The 20,074-nt window shown below is 42.2% G+C and overlaps 1 protein-coding gene and 1 non-coding gene across 4 annotated transcripts; one reads left to right on the top strand and one right to left on the bottom strand.

Annotated features, from left to right (window-relative positions):
* Positions 1-238: 238 nt before the first annotated feature.
* TRNAP-CGG (transfer RNA proline (anticodon CGG)) lies at positions 239-310 on the top strand. Its single transcript has one exon. It is a non-coding gene; the product is annotated as a tRNA-Pro (tRNA).
* Positions 311-3,400: 3,090 nt separating this feature from the next.
* On the bottom strand, positions 3,401-19,357 carry LOC131243386 (coatomer subunit alpha-1-like). 3 transcript variants are annotated; one of them, XR_009170040.1, is made up of 5 exons: positions 19,170-19,357; positions 18,772-19,021; positions 7,063-7,557; positions 3,721-6,806; positions 3,401-3,594 (listed from the first exon to the last, which is right to left on the bottom strand). XR_009170040.1 is itself a non-coding variant. In XM_058242716.1 (4 exons), the coding sequence occupies exons 2-4, from the start codon at positions 18,977-18,979 to the stop codon at positions 3,856-3,858; spliced, it is 3,654 nt and encodes a 1,217-aa protein (XP_058098699.1). In that variant the 5' UTR covers positions 18,980-19,021; positions 19,170-19,357; the 3' UTR covers positions 3,401-3,855. The 3 variants fall into 3 exon arrangements, 2 of the variants coding, with proteins under 2 accessions (XP_058098699.1, XP_058098700.1); XM_058242716.1 differs by having other exon boundaries at positions 3,401-6,806; XM_058242717.1 differs by lacking the exons at positions 18,772-19,021; positions 19,170-19,357 and adding an exon at positions 9,785-9,934 and having other exon boundaries at positions 3,401-6,806.
* Between the last annotated feature and the right edge of the window lie 717 nt (positions 19,358-20,074).

Genomic DNA, 20,074 nt, shown 5'->3' with positions numbered 1-20,074 from the left:
AAGCATCAGATCCAAGCCACACATCAGGTGGGTCACATTGTTTTGATGGTCCAGCACAAAAACTGGGTTATCCAGATTAACAGGCGTCCCACAATTCGCAAAAGAAATAAGAAAATGAGAAAACGTTTCTAAATCTAGCAACTGACGAGTGGGACGGCCTGATTTCTGGAAAGAGGAATAATTTGGTGGGGCCCACAATTACAAGATATAGTAATTTAATCGCATACAAGATCCTCCAGGGCGTTTGGTCTAGTGGTACGATTCTCGCTTCGGGTGCGAGAGGTCGCGAGTTCGATTCTCGCAACGCCCCTTCGAGTTCCCTTTTAATCATCTTTTTGTTCTCTCAACAAGATCATGCTCATCAGGTGGGCCCCACATATATCCTCAGCAATAACAACGATAATCTTGCATGGGCTTTTTGAAGAGAGGTTTTTCCGACCGTTCATTGGAAACAATCACCAAGGCCACACAAGCACTCTAAATAATAGACCGTCCATCATTCATATTTGATCCTGCATCCCTTCAAACCAGAAGATCCAGAAATTGATGCATGCTAGCCCCACGATACACCTCAACATGTGGACCTTGCATAAGGTATGCCCCGATGTGAAGAAGATCATATGCTAAAATAATGCCCATCCATTTATGAGTGGGGCTGTTATACGTTGAAAGTGGTCCATAGGCAACTCGTAGAAACAGTCCATTTTTTGGGTGCATATGAAGACTATAGTCCCCCGTTGATACCTTGATGTACCTTAGTGTGTAATATTATCCCAAACTCTCACACATATAAGGATTTTTTTGGGTGCATATGAAGACTACAGTCCCTCATGGATACCTTGATGTACCTTAGTGTGTAATATCATCCCGAACTCTCACACATTTGAGGGTTGGTTGAGGATCGAATCCTCTATAATCTTTCGGAACTAGAGATTAGTCATGATGGTCGTTAACTGGGAAAATTGTGGACTATGAATTTCAATATCCGGTATATGCCATGACTATCACAAATACATAGAACACATGTGTGGACATTCTATTTTGAGATATATAGTCATTTTGTATGGGAAAATTAGTTTCTATCAAGATGGACAGTCTCCACCATTAGAGATTTGATTTGGTGTCGATGTGCCTTGCCTTCTCCCTTAACCCCACATAGGAGTATGTGTCATGGATATAGGATGCAGGGTTTGGAAATCTTTGAGACATGTACATTGATTAAATCGAGATTAAGTTATTAATATAGGGGCCAATTAGTTCTAATCAAATAATCATTGTGATTGTGACTTAATATTGCATGAATTTACTTAATCATTGGATTGGAGAATGTGTTGGAGTCACAACCCTGACTAGTAGGTTTTGGCTCTTATTATGAGACTATCTAGAAGTTATTGAAAGTAAACGGGGCTCAATACTTTCAAAAAGAAGTGTTGATTCTTGCACTAGCCAATAAAAAACCACTGAATTTTACCTATGAATTGTTTAATGGCTAGATTTATTAGACTAGGGACTCATCAAGTGTTTTATCCATCGGGCTCAGCTGTTGAAATGTTTTAATTGCTCAAAGGTTTTCGACCGTTAAAACTACTTTAATTGCACTGGATAATGATCTAATGGTGCAGATCGGATGATCAATTATATGATTAGCATGAGATATGGATGTCTGGTAAATAAGCATGACAATTAGAGAATTAGATCATATTTACACGTACAAGGCATATTAACACGCTTCCCTCACAGTAGATTACAATGTTCTGCATAAGGTAGCGAAGCACCATACTAGATACTCCCATGAAACTAAGCCCCTCATTTATATGATTTTATCTTAAAGGAGATGAAGTAAAGAACTAGCCCTGGACATCCCCACCACTTCGAACAGGTCAGGAGGAGAAAAAAGAGAGATTTTGAGAGGAGAGGAGATCCACTTCATTTCCTCATGCATCCTCACATGAGGTCCATCTTTATGGACCATGTAGGTCCACGTATCAAAGGATTAGATATTGGGCTACCTCAACTCTCTAGTAGTAGAATAGATGGGAAAGACCTTGAAATGGAGGACCTACATCAACTCTAAACATTCTACACCTTTGTTTTGTCTTCACAGGTAAGATAGTAAATCCGATATGATTGTCAATGAAAGGTCCTAAATGGGCAGGCTTTAATTCGTATGGGGTAAAGAAAAATAAACACATCAGACCATAGGAAACACTGGTCATTGAATCTGGGACCCACTTGAGCTTTAAATCTGCCTCATTTTTGGCATACATCCTAACATGAGCCAGCAGCCAGCACAAGAGAGACGGTTAGGATGTTGCATATTCATTGCGGTGAGCTCCATTGGGCGTTTACTGCACAGGCCCCAAATGCTACCCTTACGTAGGAGCACATAAAAGTTATATATATATATATATATATATATATATATATAGAGAGAGAGAGAGAGAGAGAGAGAGAGAGAGAGGGAGAGAGAGAGAGAGAGTAATGGTCTCCTGTGCACACTACCACAAAGAGTTTATATGCAAGCCTTCTTGTAAGCCCTGAGATGAGGAAAATGGCTGGGATTCAGCTTCATTGAGAGAGAGAGAGAGAGAGAGAGAGAGAGAGAGAGAGTCTTCCCATGAGGTCGCTGTTTAAGCACCCACCGTGATGTATGTCGACCATCAAGACCATGCATTTGATGGGTCCCCTTTAAATTATGGGATATCCCAAAAATCAGCCGTATACAGAACTCAGGTGGGCCATACCATCTAAAATCATGTTAAGACATGCCTAAAACACATAAAAGCATTTGGTGGGGCCCATCTGAAATTTGGATAGGTCTGAAACTTGGTATTACCCTTCATCCAAGTGGGACACACATAATGGATAGGCTGGATTTGTGAATCACATCTCGGTGGGCCCAAAAAATGATTATGAATGTTTTAATGGAAGGCTAACCCCTCTCAACTTTTGTATGTGGTGTGGCCCACACAAGTCATGGATGCCCACCATGGAATGGTGCATCTGACTGACGGTGTCAATGTTCAACACGCATCACAGTGGTGCCCACCTAATTGCACGGGCAAAATGTTGAAAATTTGCTCAGCATTATACATAGTCGCATAAATTCACCCTTCATATTTCCGCAAGGCATCCATTTGCATTAGGTGACTGAGGCAGCGACTCACAGCAGATGTGGCTGGTGTGTGAGAGAACCAGGCCACAAGTCAGATTGCCCCCACTGAACCACCAGGATAGGTTCAACGCTGGCTCCATGATGAATGACCATCCAATCTCTCCTCATCCAGATAACCTAGTGATCATCGACAACACCCAAAATCTACCCACATTTGTTTCCATTAGATTGACTACCAATAACAGGATGATGGAAATGCAAATTAGGACCAGATGCACAGATACAAAATAAAAAGCGAGAGTACAATCTCTACTAAGATAACCAACATAGACAGAGTTTCAGGGTATCTACTACCATATTGAAATGCATCCGAGGTTTTACATACAAGCTGTCTTTTTTACTTATCACCTGACTGGAAATGGTGCTTTCCATTCTTGTCCACAACAATAACTAAAACAAGAACAGGCGGCCAAAATTCTCTGCCAGAAACAAGTTGTTTATTACGAGAGACGAACCCAAAAATCATAATCAAAATTAAAAGCACGAAGAAGAAACCAAGAAAGTACCCAACAATTCAACCAAACTGAAAGCATGGAAACTCCTACCTGGTCTGCAAAGGCCAAACCAGCAGCAGCGTCTCTGGAAAGCTTGAATTTGTCCGGACAGCTCTCACCTTTTCCACAGTTTCAAGTACACCTTCCTCTACACAGCCCACAAGGCATTAGAAGATTCTTTTTCGATCATCTCATCTGGGCCTGGGAACAGAGGAGACCCGATGCATCTGCTCCAACTACTGCAAGATCACAAATGGTACAAAGCTGGCCCTCAATGGCTGGCACAAAACGTGCACCGCAATATGGGCATGAGACATCTTTCTGCCCACGGTATATTGGCACAAATGTCGACCCACAGACCACAAATGGGTTCCTGAAGTCGTAATTCAGTTGAGTTGCATCTTTCATGTTTTTCTCACAAGCCTGCAACACTTTCCTGGCCACCGCTGCCTGGGCCTCCTTAGGTGGGTCCGTATCCAGAAGCCGCCTAGCGAAATTGGCTGCTGTAATATAGTTTCCTCCCCTGTAGCAAATGTTCATGGCACTTGCCAGCGCAAGCCTCAGATGGATCCTCTGAAGGTTGCAGTGTGTGAAGTAGGCTGCCAACTCCTGTTGATGCACTGTATCATCTTTGATTTCCTTTCTTCTGACCTCCATACGCAAGCCCAGCACGTACTCTTTTGCAATGCTGATCAGCTCCTTGACCTCATCCACGTCTCTCCTTGACCCGACAACAATCAGAGGAATTGTGTGCAAGATATTGAGGAAGAGCTTCAAAGCATCACCGAACTTCCCCTCAGTGGTGGCCTTGTAAGCAGTTTTGAGTTTCTCATCCAGCTGATAAAACTGGTAGATGAGTGCCGGTGGGCACCTCACATTTGGGCTAGCAGAATCGCTCCACCCTCTCTCAATTGCCAGAGGGATCACAGGCGCTGAAGGTAAGGCCCGCAGATAGGTATGGCTGCCTATGTGTAGATCAAGAAACATGGGCTTCAAAGGAATGAAGTTCTTTATACCCAACTGACGGCTCAGTAGGCGCATGGCAGTATCGAAATTGCCTGCCGCTGCATGCTCGGCAGCAAGAGATGATTTCTGTGTCCAGATTTGGCTCACAGGAATACCTGGGGTTGGGGCAACGAAAACTGAGCGTGCGTTAGCAGCAGCTCTTGGAGTATCAACCTCAGGGGGTAGCTCTAGATCTTCAAGGTCCCATCCTCCCTCCTCATCATCATTGCCTTCATTAACGTCCCCATCCTCAACTACTACAACATCTCCATTCTGCATGGCATCTACATCAACAATATCCAAGTCCTCACCCCAATCAGCGGCAGCAGCCTCTTCATCTTCCTCCTGCCCCGCCCTGCCCACACTATCCAACCCGCCTTCAAGTATTCCTTTCATGACCCTCAGCAAGGGCCAATCCCCACCGCAGAGGATGGGGGCAGGGGGCATCAGAAGTGAAGGCGATTTGCCCTCGGGCAGAGCAGGTACATTGTCTCCCAACTCGGCTGCAAGCCTATCAGTGACTTCCGTAAGCCCATGAACAGAAGCCGTGACATACGCAAGAGGCAAATGACCACAATTCTCCAAGATCTTGACACGCTCACGGATGTCACCCAGATACATGGAATTATGGAACTGACCCATTACATCGTTTTTAATCTCGGCGATCCTCAACATTTTGGACAGCTTCTCCATATTCCCCGTTATAAGATACAGAAAGGAGAGCCTCTCAAAGTTCTTTGTCCTCTGGTAGGCATATTCTACAATGCTCGCATTGCCTTGCCGAAGGGCCTCAATGCCCAACCTATACCAGTGATCTTTCTCATCAATCTCCTTAGCTGAAGCAACCGCAATCTGGATGTTACCACTCTCTAGCGCCAAGTTGAAGCGGGTCCGCTCATCTTTGACAAAATGCAGAGCAACTTCTGGGAAGCCTTTCTGTTGCAGATAGGCAATCATAGCCTGCCCACAAAGCTGTGAGCTTCGGATCATGCTCATGACATGGTCATATCTCTTCTTTATAAGGGCAAGTTTGAAAAGATACTCTGTTGCATCAATAGCAATTGCACGGTTCTTTCCATCCCGATCCAAGCAATAGATGATATTCCCAGAAACCTTTGTGATGTATATTGGGACATCAAGGGTCTTGATAATCCCGTTGTCCCCGTTTGGAAGGCAGTACTTGATGTGGTTCAAGGTTGTATATATGAAGACACCATTGTCGTCCCAGGCACCGCTCTTAACACGAATTGTCTCATGAAGTGTGCATCGGTGCACAAGTTTCTTACTTGCAATGATAATCGCATGTTTGCTGAGCAAAGCTACCGACTCCATATCATTCGACCAAACCACATATTTAATGAAAGGGGTCTGGAGATCTCCGAGGATGGTCCTCTGCTGGAGATCAAAGATGACCACCCTATCCTCAGCCCTGCATAGCAAATTGCCTGTCCCAGCGTAGAATATTGCATCAGCAGCAACAGGGAGGCTGCTTTTCTTAACAATCTCATTCTTAAGGTTTTTGACCAACACTTGATTGCTACTCTTGTCAAGCACAGCAAATCTATTGCGGGCAACAAAAACCGCCGATCCACCTACTCCTCTCTTTGCTTCTTGCACTGTATCACTCCTGCTAGCACTGTCCTTGGGCACAATATACAGTTCATAGGCTCCTCCATCCACATCAGAACAAATCAAGATAGCATTCTCTGTAGGGCTATAAGACAGTGTTCTTGGTCCCTGATTCAAGTTAGTGGAACCGGGTCGACGAATTGAGATCACTTGGTTGTCTTTTTGAGATGAGAACTCATAGAAGCGTAGAAAACGGTCTTTGACATAGTATAGTGAATCACTGCTAACGGAAAAGGCTGGCCGTTCCCTCTCCAACTTGAAGACAATCATGCCACTATCATGACCAGCTGCCAGAAGGTTCATTTCTGGATGTGCTGCCAGAATCCAGAAACGATCGTGCTCCCTACGGAATGTCTGAATACCAGTCCGTTTTGTGACATCCCATACACGGATGCTTTTGTCCTCTGAGTTGGACACAATGATGTCCTGTCTTGCATGGAACATTACACAAGACACATTATTCATGTGTCCTCTCAATGTGTCAACTTCCCAAGCCTTTGTATCTGAAAACAAAAGGCATTGGCTGGTGTTAGCTGTCGCTGCTAAAATTCCATAAAACTGAGGAAGAATTTTTTAAAAAAAAACTGACAGGTATTAACTGATCACCTATAGCTGGTTGTATGTCACGACCTGTTTTTAATCTTTTGAAATTTTTGCTTCCACTAAAATCATCATATATTTACAAGGGAAGATGCTTGTAAAAATGGGATGTATGGTTAGTTAAATTACAGAAGGTTATAGCATATCAGTCTAGCTTACCATTCATTCGCCACAGTTTTACTTGGCGATCGTCTGCTCCCGACACGATCAGAGGCAAGCTGGGATGAAATGCAGCCCAGTTGACTCCACGATCATGACCTTCCAAGACATACTTGACAACAGCATCGACTCCCCCAAATAAGTCCGTGTTCATCTGACTGAGTCGCAGAATGTCTTCTGCAGGAGACACAGTCTTCTTCCTCAGAGCACCTATATCCCAGACACGCACTGTCTGATCCAAAGATGCTGATACAACCAGGTCTTCTTTAGGATGAAAAGAAGCACACATGACATAATGGTTATGTCCAGTTAAAACAGAGATACAAGTCCGGGACTGCCAGTTCCATATTCTAATAGTTTGATCATCGCTAGCACTCACAATCCATGGGTACTCATTGTGGAACTGAACTGTGCGGATGTAATCAAGGTGACCAAGAAGTGTAAATAGGCACCGGTGCATCTTATAATTCCAGACTTTGATCTTGTAATCATCTCCTGCAAAACCCAGTGTTATCATGAAACAAGTACCATTAACACCAGATCTCTATATGATTCATGTTATTTGGCATTTGGAATATGACAACCATATACAATAATATAATGATGATTCATGCCATGCATGGCAATATGTGAAACAGCATTCGAAAGTAGCACCAAGAATTTTCTAGGTCATATTAAGCATAAATTCAGTCTTAGTACTTGGATCTTTGACCTGGAAATTGGTTCCCCCATCTTACGACCATAAAAGATGCAGCAGTTGAACATCCAAGAGTTAATCTTTATCTCTCTGAAAAAAACCCATAACAAATAAAACCCCATTTCATGGCCGCAACCAATGATGAACCTGATGCAACCAACTTGGTGAAGTACATTGTGGGGAAAAAAAGCCACACAAGCATGCATGAGCACACTAGGAAGGATTCCCAGTCCATGTATTATAAACCACCAAAGTGGTAAGCAAAACTTTTCCTTGACACTTAGTTAAGATTAAACCAATACTTGGGCACTACATCCAACAGAACAGATGCAAGTTCTAGGGAATATCCCCAATTCTATACAAACCATGGACTTGAGGTTAGCACCCAAATTCTTATCACCCTCAACTTTATAATGAAAAAAAAAAAAAAAACCAAGTGTTCCTTTTGAGGGGCCACACACACACACACAAAAAGTGTGTATTAAAGTGAAACCCAAGTCACAGCAGAATTTATCCAGTCATGTCAAAAGTTTTTTCTGTCTGTAGGTCTGTCCTTGGTACCCATCAATCTAACAACTTTTTTCTTGGTACATGTACATAATATGTTCATCTGGTGGCCCACCATGGATGGGTAGCATAGCACCAAAATCGTTGCAAATGGTCACATTAACTGCCCAACAGAGGTCTGCAAGGGATGGCTACAAGACTGAGAAAGGTTCAACATTCAACATGAAACATTCCTTTGACTGGATGGTGAGGATCATCCAGTTGGTATGGCCCACTAAAGGCAGGGCCTGCCAGAAGAATGGTCTATGTCACATACTCATGGACACAATGTGTGGTTTTAGATTGATGATACCAATTGGGCCCAACTTCAGTGTACGTGGTCTGAGATTCTTCATTTGGTGGACCACCATGGGCGGGCATCATAGCACAAAAATTGTTGCAAATGGTCATCCAGTCAGGATGAAGGCCTATGAAATATTTTCCAGTTAGAGCTCACACAATAATCCTTTCTCCAGTCCTCCCACTACTCTTTTGCACTATGTTCGTAAGCTGCAAGAAACTCTCTGCTCAAATTAGAGTGTGCCTTGGGGATTAAGAAATCAACTCCCTATTATGGTGCAATGCATTGCCATCAAAGGATGTCCTCACACTAAAAAACACCGGTGTCAGGTTGCCAAACATTGCTTGATGGATGATCAAGTCAAACTTGCATTAAACAATCTTGAACAGAAAACAATCAAACAGGGACATCATTACAAAAATTGCACAAGAGTGGAAACTAAGGAAATAGGGTACTTTGGGACTTTAGACTTTGATTGTGTGGTCATGCACACGCATTGCATTTACATATACATTCACATTCCCTACAATACATGCATAAGTGCATATGTTCAAATTGCTTAAAACAACTAGAGTTCTATTTAAAAATTAAAAAAATCATATGAATATTAATCAGAGTTCTATACATCCCCAAAAAAAAAAGCCTGAAATTTTCAAAAATATTTCAAATTGATGGCTTAGATGCTAGATCTATGTCGACACACTTTGAACAACCATTCCCCCAAATTGATTTGACAAAAAAATAAATAAATAAATAAAATTAAAAATTAGACACATAGTAATCCATCTAAAAAAATGGCCCGAAATGGCCAAAAACACCAAATAGTTCAAAAAAGTATAAAACAGCCAATTGCATGCATGAATCTATATATCAAGACTACACACATGTTATTCGTGCATCACTGCAAGAAACACGGGGGAAAAAAAAAAAAAAATCTTTGAAAAAAAATCAAAACGAGAAAAATGCTGGAAATTTTATGAAAAATGGTAAAACACGGCAAAAAAAAAAAAAGAAAAAGATGCAAACATGCCCAAATTGAACATAATGAAGCGGTCAACTTAGTCATATTATGTTCAAATGACACAAACTCAGCAACAAAAAGTAACAAAATGATTTTTTTAATGTATTTTTCAATTTTCTCCAAAACCAGCACCAGAGCTATGATTCGTCAAATTTACCTCAAATATTGTGCTGTGATCCTGCAAATCCCCCTAGATGTGGTTTGAAATGGCTTAGAAATCATCCCCAAGCTCCAACACTCGAAAGAAACAGAAGAAAAGTGGAAGAAATGAAAAAAGGACTAAGGGAAATCTTGTGATGACCATATCAGTGCTAATATGCATATGAGCCAATATCGTAATTTTCTTAACTGAGGCGAATAAAACCTGCATCACTCATCGTATCAAGCTGATACGGATATAATACACCTGTGACGGCCAATATAGTACAGATATTCAATCCCATGCTCACTATAATTTGATTTATACAATAGTTGACATATAATATGATACTCTCCATGCAGTGACATTCATTTATAAATTGAAATGTCATTTTGAGTATACAACTCCATTTCACATACCGTGTATTTGGCTCACATTTTTTTTGCTGTAATTCTATCTTAACCAAACACCCTGAAAAGATGGCTCATTTACTTTGAATTACATCACCAGAAATTGGAAAACCAAACAGGCCCTTAGTAAAATGTACTGGAGCAACCCACATGATCCTACTTAGTAAAATGTACTGGAGCAACCCACATGATCCTACTTAGTAAAATGTACTGGAGCAACCCGCAAGATCCTACCACTAGCGTACCGCATTTCAAAGAAAGTATCATACCATGTACTCATCAAGCTTACCTAGATCACTGGTCACTCTGGTTCGTGGTGTGAGAACAGTATGCAGTAGGCTACTTTCTCCAACATTCAGTATGCCATGGTAGGATCATGTGGGTAGAGCTCCACTTCATACACCATGTACATGCAATATGCAGTCTTACATATGAATTAGTAATTAACTTTAGGTGCGCTCCAGTGGTACTGGTACCACTGTGAGCTTCGGTGGTGATATCCAATCTGTCCAGTAGATGAGTTAGCATATATTACCTCCAAGGTCCAAAATTCAAGTTGATGAATCAGGTGGGCCACGCTATAGCAAACAAGTTAAGAGGGGATGCCCAACCTTGATTAATGTGAGGGTCCGCTGTACTGTTTAAATGCAGTCTTACATATGAATTAGTAATTAAATTTAGGTGTGCTCCAGTGGTACTGGTACCACTGTAAGCTTCAGTTGTGGTATCCAATCTGTCCAGAAGATGAGTTGGCACATATTACCTCCAAGGTCCAAAATTCAAGCTGATGAATCAGGTGGGCCACAGCACAGCAAACAAGTTAATAGGGATGCCCACCCTTGATTAATGTGATGGTCCGCTGTACTGTTTAAATGGAATTGAGGCCATTCGCATCCTTCATCTGGTATGGATGAAGGGTTTTTTTTTTTTTTAATGGCCTCCTTCATCTGGTATGGATGAAGGGTTTTTTTTATTTTATATTTTATTTTTAAGGTTGCTTTACAACTCAAGTGGCCTCAATGAAAATCAAGTGTGGACGTTCCCTCCAAACTCATTCCCTTTGTTTTGGCCCACCCGAGTCTTGAATCGGTCTGATTCTCGGGGCCTGGGTGTAGCATGACGTCACGCATCTAATGGACAGGTTGGATGCTCTGCATACATTGCATGGGGCCCACATCAGCTGGTACCACCATAAGCTTACAGTCACTGATACCACTACAACGCACCCCTTAAGTTTATATACCAAATGATTTTTTTTTTTGAAAGGTGCCGATAATTTTATCCATAAGAGAGCCAAAGCTCAAAGAATTACAAACTAAAGCCCAAATAGAAAAGGCCAAACATCTTGGCCAAAGTCCCTAAAACAAGATGCCCAACTAATCACATCAATCCGGGATCTATTATATACATCAATTTCCCACCCACACTTGTCCCGGAAGTTACAGTTGTTCCCTTCCCCAAATTACCGCCAATAAGGCTAATCTCCATACCACTTTCTCCCTCTTTCAGGAATTGTCCCCCATGCCATGAAAGGAAGAGATTATCAATGGTTCCTAGCACCACCCAAGACGATCCAAAGGAGCCTAAAATTTTCTCCAACACCTTCCGAGAGAAGGGGCAATGAATAAATAAATGATCCACCGTCTCCATGCTCCGCATGCACATCAGACAACAATCAGAAAGCACCATTGATCTCTTATGGAGATTGTTGATTGTTTATATATGAAAATGAGGAAATGTTACTATTATAGACCTCACATTTTATAATAGTACTTTTTTCTTTTTCTTTTTTTTTTTTCGAGAATTAACAAAGACTTTTATTAAAAGAGCACCAAAATGCTCAAAATAGCATACAACCACTTTGGTCCAAAGAAAAATGACCGATCACTTATTAAAGGAAAACCACCTCGTCACATCCAACTTAGCCTCATAATAGACCACCCCTATCCTGCTTCTACTTTGAAAGCTTTGATTGTCTCTCCCCTCAAATAGACCAAATTACAGCCATCAAAACTAACCTCCACACAACATTTTTCTTTCTTCCCACTCCCTCCCCTGAGCCAAGCCAAAAAAAAAAAAAATGCCCTCAATGGACCCTGGCATTACCAAAGACATTATAAAGAATGCGAGAAATTTCTCCCACACCATCCGAATAAACAGAAAATGGATAAACAAATTATATAATGACTCTGCATCCCTCAAACACATCACACAACAATTGGGGATTGCTAGAAATCTTTGCTGGAGGTGATCAATTGTAAGAATCTTGTTCCAACCCACCAACCAAGCAAAAGTTGCAACCAGTGGGGGGCAAGGAGTGCTGGCAAACAACCTTTACTCTCTTCCAAAGGGAGAGGGCTCAAAACTCATAGAAGGAGCGGATCGAGAAACAACTCGACGTCTCCAACAACCATACCATAGAATCCCTCTCACCCAAGGAAGGTTTGAGACAATGGAGCCACTGCAAAAGTCAATCAAAATCATCCACTTCCACGTCCAACAAATTCCTTCGACATGAGGGGGGACCAACAAAGCATCACCAGGGAACGAGAATCTATAGTCAATAGTCACATCCAAATTCGAAGCAATTCTAGCTAACCTTGGAAAAATGATATGGAGCTTACTCTCCCAGATTCACAAATCCTTCCGGAATCGAATCCTCTTCCCATCACCTCATGAGAACCGGATCCCTTAAACTTATTTGCCAAACTAAGAACACCCTCTCCACAACCCTGACGCCTTGTAAAGAGACATTCTTCACCCACCATACCCCTTCCCAAAAACCATATTTGCTAACAATTACCTCTCTCTTCTTTCCTCCAAGACAAACCTCCACAACCATTTACCTAGCAACATGAGATCCATTTGCTCTAGATTCCTTATGCTAGCCCTCCTTTCCTATACTGCTTGCACACACTTGTTCCCATTTTAAGAGGTAAAGCTTATGCTTCACCTCAGCACCTCACCATAGGAAATTCTATCTCAGCCTTTCCAACTTGTCCACCACCGATGTCGGAGATTTCAAAAGCGACATGAAATATATTGGGAAATTCGACATAGCTGCTTTGATCAATGGCCAGCCTTCCACCTAGCAAGAGATGTCCATTCAAACAGATTCCTTTCGACCCTTTCAATTACCTTATCCCACAAGGGTTTGGCAGGCTTGCCAATACACAAGGGGAGAGCCCAAGGTACATCGATAGGAGTGACCCAGCCCAACACCCAAAGACCTCTAACAAGGCGGCTACCTCCTCACCAGTAAAACAAACACCAAGTATTTCACTCTTAAATATGTTGACTTTTAGGCATAACACACCTTCAAAGCATCTCACCAATTTCCTTAGATTATCCATCATTTCAACATCTGCATCACAAACCACCCCCCCCCCCGGAAGCATCCAATTAACATCTATCCAGCATCTTGCTCAGCACTTCAGCCACTACCACAAAGGAGAGGAAAAAAGCAAACCCCCCTGCTTAAGGCCTTCTTATTCCTCGAAAAAGCCTTTGGGAAAGCCATTAACTATCAGCAAGAATCTCACCAAGTGGCTACACTCTTACATCCACCTCCTCCACCTTTGCCCGCATCCCAATCTCTCCAACATACAATCAAGGAATCCCCAATTAGTGATCATACACCTTTTTGTACTCCTAGCTTGTAAACGACACCCTTCTTCCCTTCCCTATGCCTCAAATCGAGGCACTCGTCAGCAATAAGAGCACAATCCAAGATTTGCCCACTAGCCACAAACACACCTTGAGCTTTAGAGAAAACCTTCTCTAATATGGCATGAAACCTAGTAACAAATATTTTTGCAAGAATCTTGTTTGGACTCCCAATCAAACTAATAGGCAAAAGTCATGTAGGCATTCCACTGAATCCACTCCTTCAACTTTCGGAATGATAAATATGAATAATACCCTTAATTTTGATGATAAGAGACCCCACTCCTAAAATTCAGCTTAAAAACTTAGCAAGTCACCTTTAAGTAGATCCCAAAAGACCTAGAGAAAAGCTAAAGGAAAGCCATCTAGACTTGGGGCCCTATCCCCAACCAAATAATCCACTACCACTTTAATATCCTCCTCTTCTCCTTTAGCACCTCCGCCTTCCAAGAGTTGATCTTGCCTTTGAGAAGCTTCGTCTTCTTGTGTAATTTAAAACCTGCATATCCCTTAGCTTGGAAGGAATTCAACCATTGCTTTACAAGATTTGAAAAATAATCAACTTTAAGCCACATCCACTCGAATCTAAACAACTAAGGCCCTAATTCTCCTACTCCATTTCCAAGACAATCGAATAGTGGTCAAAGACAAGCCTAGGGAGACCTCTTTGTCGCATAAGAGGGTAGTCATCAAGGTATTCCGTATCGGTAATGGTGGTCATAATGGTCACCACCATTACCGATACGGGGGCGTAACGGTTGAAAATTTAGATTTGTCCAAAAAATTCTGAAAAAATATCTTAAAAATCTAGGATAATGTAAACATTCCAAATATGTATTCAATTTTTGTTTTGAACATGTTTATGGTAGTGTAACAGTCCACTCTTTGGTGGGAGTGTTGAATCGAGCTGTCTAGTGAATTTATGGACATGATTATAAGTCTCTAATATTCACACATCACAATCAAGCACTAGAACTAGAAACCAGAAAAGGCATAAATACTACTTTTTCAATTATTTTTTTTTTTAAAAATGGCCCTTAGAGGTTCTATTCACTCAAATCACTTCAATCTACAGTTTTAATATTAAAAACTATAGTAATAGTAGTCGAAATCAGTTGTAAAATGACCTAGGAGAGTTTTTGGAATGAGAAAAGTGAAAAACTAAAAGAAAAAAAAATTATTTAAATAGGAAAAAAAAAGTGGTCGTTTTTCGACCTTTACAGGAGTAATGGTCATTATGCCCCGTAACAGCTGATACAATTTTTTAAAAAACAATTGTCCCGTTTCACCCTTGTATCGCGTAACGATCATGGCTGTTACCTATACCTATCGGCCTTTACGGGTGTATCGTAACGGATACAAAACACATTGGTAGTCATCAATCCCAATTTAAAAAAAACCAAGAACCTATCGAGCTTTCAACATCATAGGACTTTCCAACCTATTAGACCCCCCGAGTAGAGTTGACAGAGCCCATTAGAATATCCACCCAACTCATTCCTCTCCACCCAATTTGAAAAATCCCACAAACTTATGAAATACGACCACCATTCAACTTTTTTAACATGAATTTGGCCGCATTGAAGTGGCCACCGACACACCACGAGATGCCACCTACACCAAACAGAGCTTTCTCCCAAACCGTTGACCACTGCGTTGTGCTGCATAATTTGACCCATAAATAGTATCACGACACAATGCTTGCCAACAACACTGAAAGCTCATGTCCATGACTGAAATGCCAGAGAGAGCACGAAAAATTCTTGCTCCATGACTCCATCCAAACCTTAGGATCCCAGATAATCACAAACCCCCCAACAACACCCACAGCATCCAGCACCACCCACTCTTTCTCCTTTCCACCCCAGACATAGTCAACCATCTTCCTATCAACAACTTGAAGCTTTGTCTCCCGCCCCACTAATTGAACTTTGGCTTGATTGTACAAGTCTCTAATATGAATCCGCTTCTCTCGACACCCCAGTCCCCTTGAGTTCCAACTGAGGATTTTCATTTATGCATCGATCAAACACTTTTGCCCTTTTTCCCACTTCTAAAGGAAGCACCAGAGTTGCAGTTAATTAAAGACTCGAGTCTCGCCAACTCTCCCCTTCCCTTGGGAGATTTATAAAATTTCCCCTAATTCTTAGCATGAGATTTCTGAGTTTGTCATTCGTCTATGAACTAGAAAAAAAGCTATAAAGTCCTCTTCACAGCACAAAACGACACTTTGACCATCTTTCCAACATGGTCGATCACCTCCTTGATCCACCTCATCCCCCTCGCCATGGGCAAATGCCCCCCCCCCCCCCCCCCCCCATCTCTCTCTGCAAGAGGGATGTCACAGTACCAAGGTATTCCGTAATGGTAACGATGGTCATAACGGTCACCATTGTTACCTTTATAATACGGGTTGTAATGACTGCTACAGTCCCCATAACGGTAGTTATGGTCTCTTTTTTATTTGAAAAAAACAAAACAAAACAAAGAACCTATATTGACCCCGTAATGGACCATTATAGCCTTTACAGGTCTTTTTTTCGTAACGGTCGTTACGGCCTTTATGACCCCGTAACATGTAACAGTTGCTACTATTATTTTTACATAACAGCCTTACAATCCCATAACACCCTTTACAACACACCATGCGTCACACTCCAATAGACATTGACGGTCATATAGAACCACATCATTGCTCCTAGCCTCTTGAATCGGAGGAATGTCCAAGGCAACAAGAAGAGGTCCACATGTCACTCTAACCATCCCCTACCCTCTGTTCTTTAAAGCTTGAAACCTCTAGGAGCCTTTCTTCACGAAGCACTATCACCATTGCTTGCTCTATCAGCTCAACTTTAAATAATGACCCTTCAGCAAATACACGACCAGGAGGCAAGACCATCTCCATTGCGAAGATAAAACAAATCCATAGCCACCAGAGGAAGAAGCCAGAAGAGTGATCACGAATGGAGGAGAGAGTGAAGGAGCTTCGATGATTCAACCTCCCCCAATCCACGTCCTCCGCCTACAAACAGAAAACGGGCCAAAGCTCAAAAGTCACCCGATTAAAACATGAGCCCTCACATGAACAAGGAGAGGAGAGTAATATCACATGCATGATGCACCCTGACTTGAAATTTCCACAAGCACAGGAAGACTCGCATGCATCAGTGACTCAAAACATGCCCATTCAGGGCACGTGGGTGATCCTCCATCATTGGCTTGCCACTTAATCCACTATCACTTTCCTCTCTCTCTCTCTCTCTCTCTCTCTCTCTCTCTCTCTCTCTCTCTCTCTCCATATGCTCTCTCTTGATCCTCCTTTCCCTTGCACCCACCTTTGCAAGATCCAAGAATATGCTCCCACACACCTCTCTTCTCCCTTCGCAAGCTCTTCCTCTTAATCTTCTCCTCAGTCCTCCTCTCGATTTTCCTCTCATTCCTACTCACCTCCAAGTGCATTATATAATGCATAACATTGCACAAATCAAAGTATAAATCCCTACATTATAAATATAAATTTAGACTACCATTTTGTCAACACCAAGGGTATAGAACCACAATTTCGCGGTAGTGAAAATGGTGATTTGGATCATATTGACCCAAAATCTAGATCATTGGATTCAGATTGGAAAATGTAGAAGGTTTGGCAATTGAGGCAACATTGGTACTCATTCCTATCCTTTATACCAAAGCGACCGTAATCCAAGTAACCTTGATCCAAACCGTTGATATTATGTACCCATAGTTTAAAATATTGGTTTCATGCCCCAATTACCAATACAATACAGGCCAATATGGCCTCATAAAGGCATGTTTCGGTCCCTCGTATTGCATATGAAGGTGGCCCAATATGGCAAATACGTAAGAAACATTTAAAACCATGGATGAACCTAACAATGGATTGTCCATGCACAAAACATCCACCATGTTAGAAGATCGTAACCATAGATAATTTGGCCCTTCTATTGGTTGAAAGCAAACCATAGCTGTATTTCCTTTCTTAACCTTCCTGGCCAGCTGTTGAAGGGTCAGGAGTCTTCCAATCCAGTTTTTTTTTCCCTTCCTTTTGTGTGCGCGTGCATGGGCATCCACAGTCAGGGCTTGAGTACCATTGATTGAATTATCATGGTATAGGCACTAGCAATACAAACTGCAAACACTGACAGTACTTTACAACATTTTTGCCCAAGCATTGTGTAATAACTTTCCCAGGATAGATCGATCACTCCACAAAAGATGTTAGCAGGTTTTATCACCACTTAGAACCTACCCTTCTTATTATGCCCAGGGAACAAGCAGATCAACCTCCTGAACCTTGAATCAAGCTCAAGAGAGTATTGATTTGAGAGATACCAGGAAAAAATTAAAAAAATTAAAAATTAAAACACTTGGAAATGAAAAGTAAAACATATACATTATTAGCCACCACACATGATAGCATCATCATTGCTTGGATATAAACATTTTAGATCAAATTATAAGAGAGAAAGAGGAGTTCTAAGGCAACAATCTGTGCAAGGGATTGAAAAGGCACTTTGCAGGCAATGCTCTAAAATGCACATGAGTGCGAAATAGGGGCCATTCATCAGGTGGAACATGCACCGGCCCAAAAATTATGGTGACCAATTCATCAGGAGGGACCAGAAATGTACAAGAAAGCAAATGGATAGAAAAATAATAATTACAACAAGATGACCAATGGTCTACATTTAGTATACTTATGGTCCACATGAAAGGTGGACCATCTAGGTCTCTGGTCCAGGGAACGTCCACGTGATCATGACATGACGGTGGCCCAAATATCCCATCTGTGCCACAAATTCTCTTAGCATTGTTCATCAGGAAATGACCTCCAGAAAACATGAAATGAAGCGCTGAGTAAAAAGGAAAAGAGCAGCACAGAGAGAGTGCAAGAGGGGATTGATATACCTCCGGAGACGAATAGTGGCTGAGATTTGTGGAAGTGGACCCCACGTACAGGGCCATCGTGCTCGTCGAATCTGTCGATGAGGGTCCCCATCCTGTAATCCCAGAGCTGGATGACACCACTGTGGAGGCTCGCTAGGATCCATGGCCTCTTGCTGTGGAAGCTCAGCCCTTTTACCCTATTACTCTTTGTCTCGAATTTCGTCAGCATTCTTCGTCTCTCTCGCTCTCTCAAACCCTAACAAATTGCAAACTGCATCCAAACATCAAAAACCGATTATCCCATTTCACGAACCAGCGAATTCCAATTACGAAGCGTAGAATCGGCTCTAGGGTTCTGATCTAGAGATCCAAGGACACGGATCTGTAGAGATCAAGGGTCGACAGAGAGAGAGACTTACTACAGATCTGAGAAGTAGAAGGGCAGATCAGACAGATTCCATCGTCTTCGTTGTCTGTGTAAGAGCCAACATCAACAGAGAGAGAAAGAGAGAGAGAGAGAGAGAGAGAGAGAGAGGGTTTTGGGCTGTGCAGATCTGAGCCCGTGACGCGACGACTGCGTGTATCGACGAAAGAGAGTGGGGAAATGCGACACGAATTTTTCACACCAGTAACAGGGAAACCATGCAACCGAAAAAAAAGGCTCCGTGGGTCCCACTGTAACGTGTCTGTGGCATCTACTCCGTCCATCGTCTGCGTCAGCGCCTGTTAGGACGTGAGCCGATCCAAAACTAACTGGGAAGCGGATTGGGCTCTGTGGGGCCCATAGAAATGTCAGTGACAAATCCACTCCGTCCATCTGTTTTGAAAGACGACAATAGGACAGTATTCTAAAATCAGGCAATCCAAAACTCATGTGGGCCATACCACGCGAAACACTGGGGATTGAATGCTTGGCGGTGACAGAAGTTTTGTATCTTGATGATATTTGTTCCTGCAGTTTGTCTGAGTGGTAATAATTCTATGAACGGTTTGGATGGCACATAAACATCATGGTCAGCTCCATAGGTTCCAACGGTGGACGTTGCTGTTTCCAATGTTTTGTTGGTGTGGACCACCTGAGTTTTGGATCTGCCTGATTTTTACGATCCTGTACTATCGTGGTCTTTCAAAAAAGATGGACTGAGTGGATTTACTGCGGACATCTCTGTAGACCCCACATAGCCCCGGTTACAGGTATATCTCTATGGCAGGGTCACAGGCAATCCGCGAAATTGGATTGCGTACTGATTTGCTAAGTACGCTCTTATCGTACTGAGTAAACTCTGTTGTACCCACCGTTGAATGCATGTGGTTCATCCACGCC

The sequence above is a fragment of the Magnolia sinica genome, chromosome 4 (genome assembly GCF_029962835.1).
Source record: "Magnolia sinica isolate HGM2019 chromosome 4, MsV1, whole genome shotgun sequence".
Classification (NCBI taxonomy): Eukaryota; Viridiplantae; Streptophyta; class Magnoliopsida; order Magnoliales; family Magnoliaceae; genus Magnolia; species Magnolia sinica.
The sequence above is the reverse complement of the archived record's forward strand: the minus strand, read 5'-3'. Positions and strand labels throughout refer to the sequence as shown.

Excerpts from the sequence above, each read along its gene's own strand:
- LOC131243386 (XM_058242716.1), bottom strand. The coding sequence starts at position 18,979 with ATGCTGACGAAATTCGAGACAAAGAGTAATAGGGTAAAAGGGCTGAGC. Across the intron at positions 7,558-18,771 it reads GCCACTATTCGTCTCCGGAG|GAGATGATTACAAGATCAAA; the intron begins GTATATCAATCC and ends TGGGTTTTGCAG. Across the intron at positions 6,807-7,062 it reads AAAACTGTGGCGAATGAATG|ATACAAAGGCTTGGGAAGTT; the intron begins GTAAGCTAGACT and ends TTTTGTTTTCAG.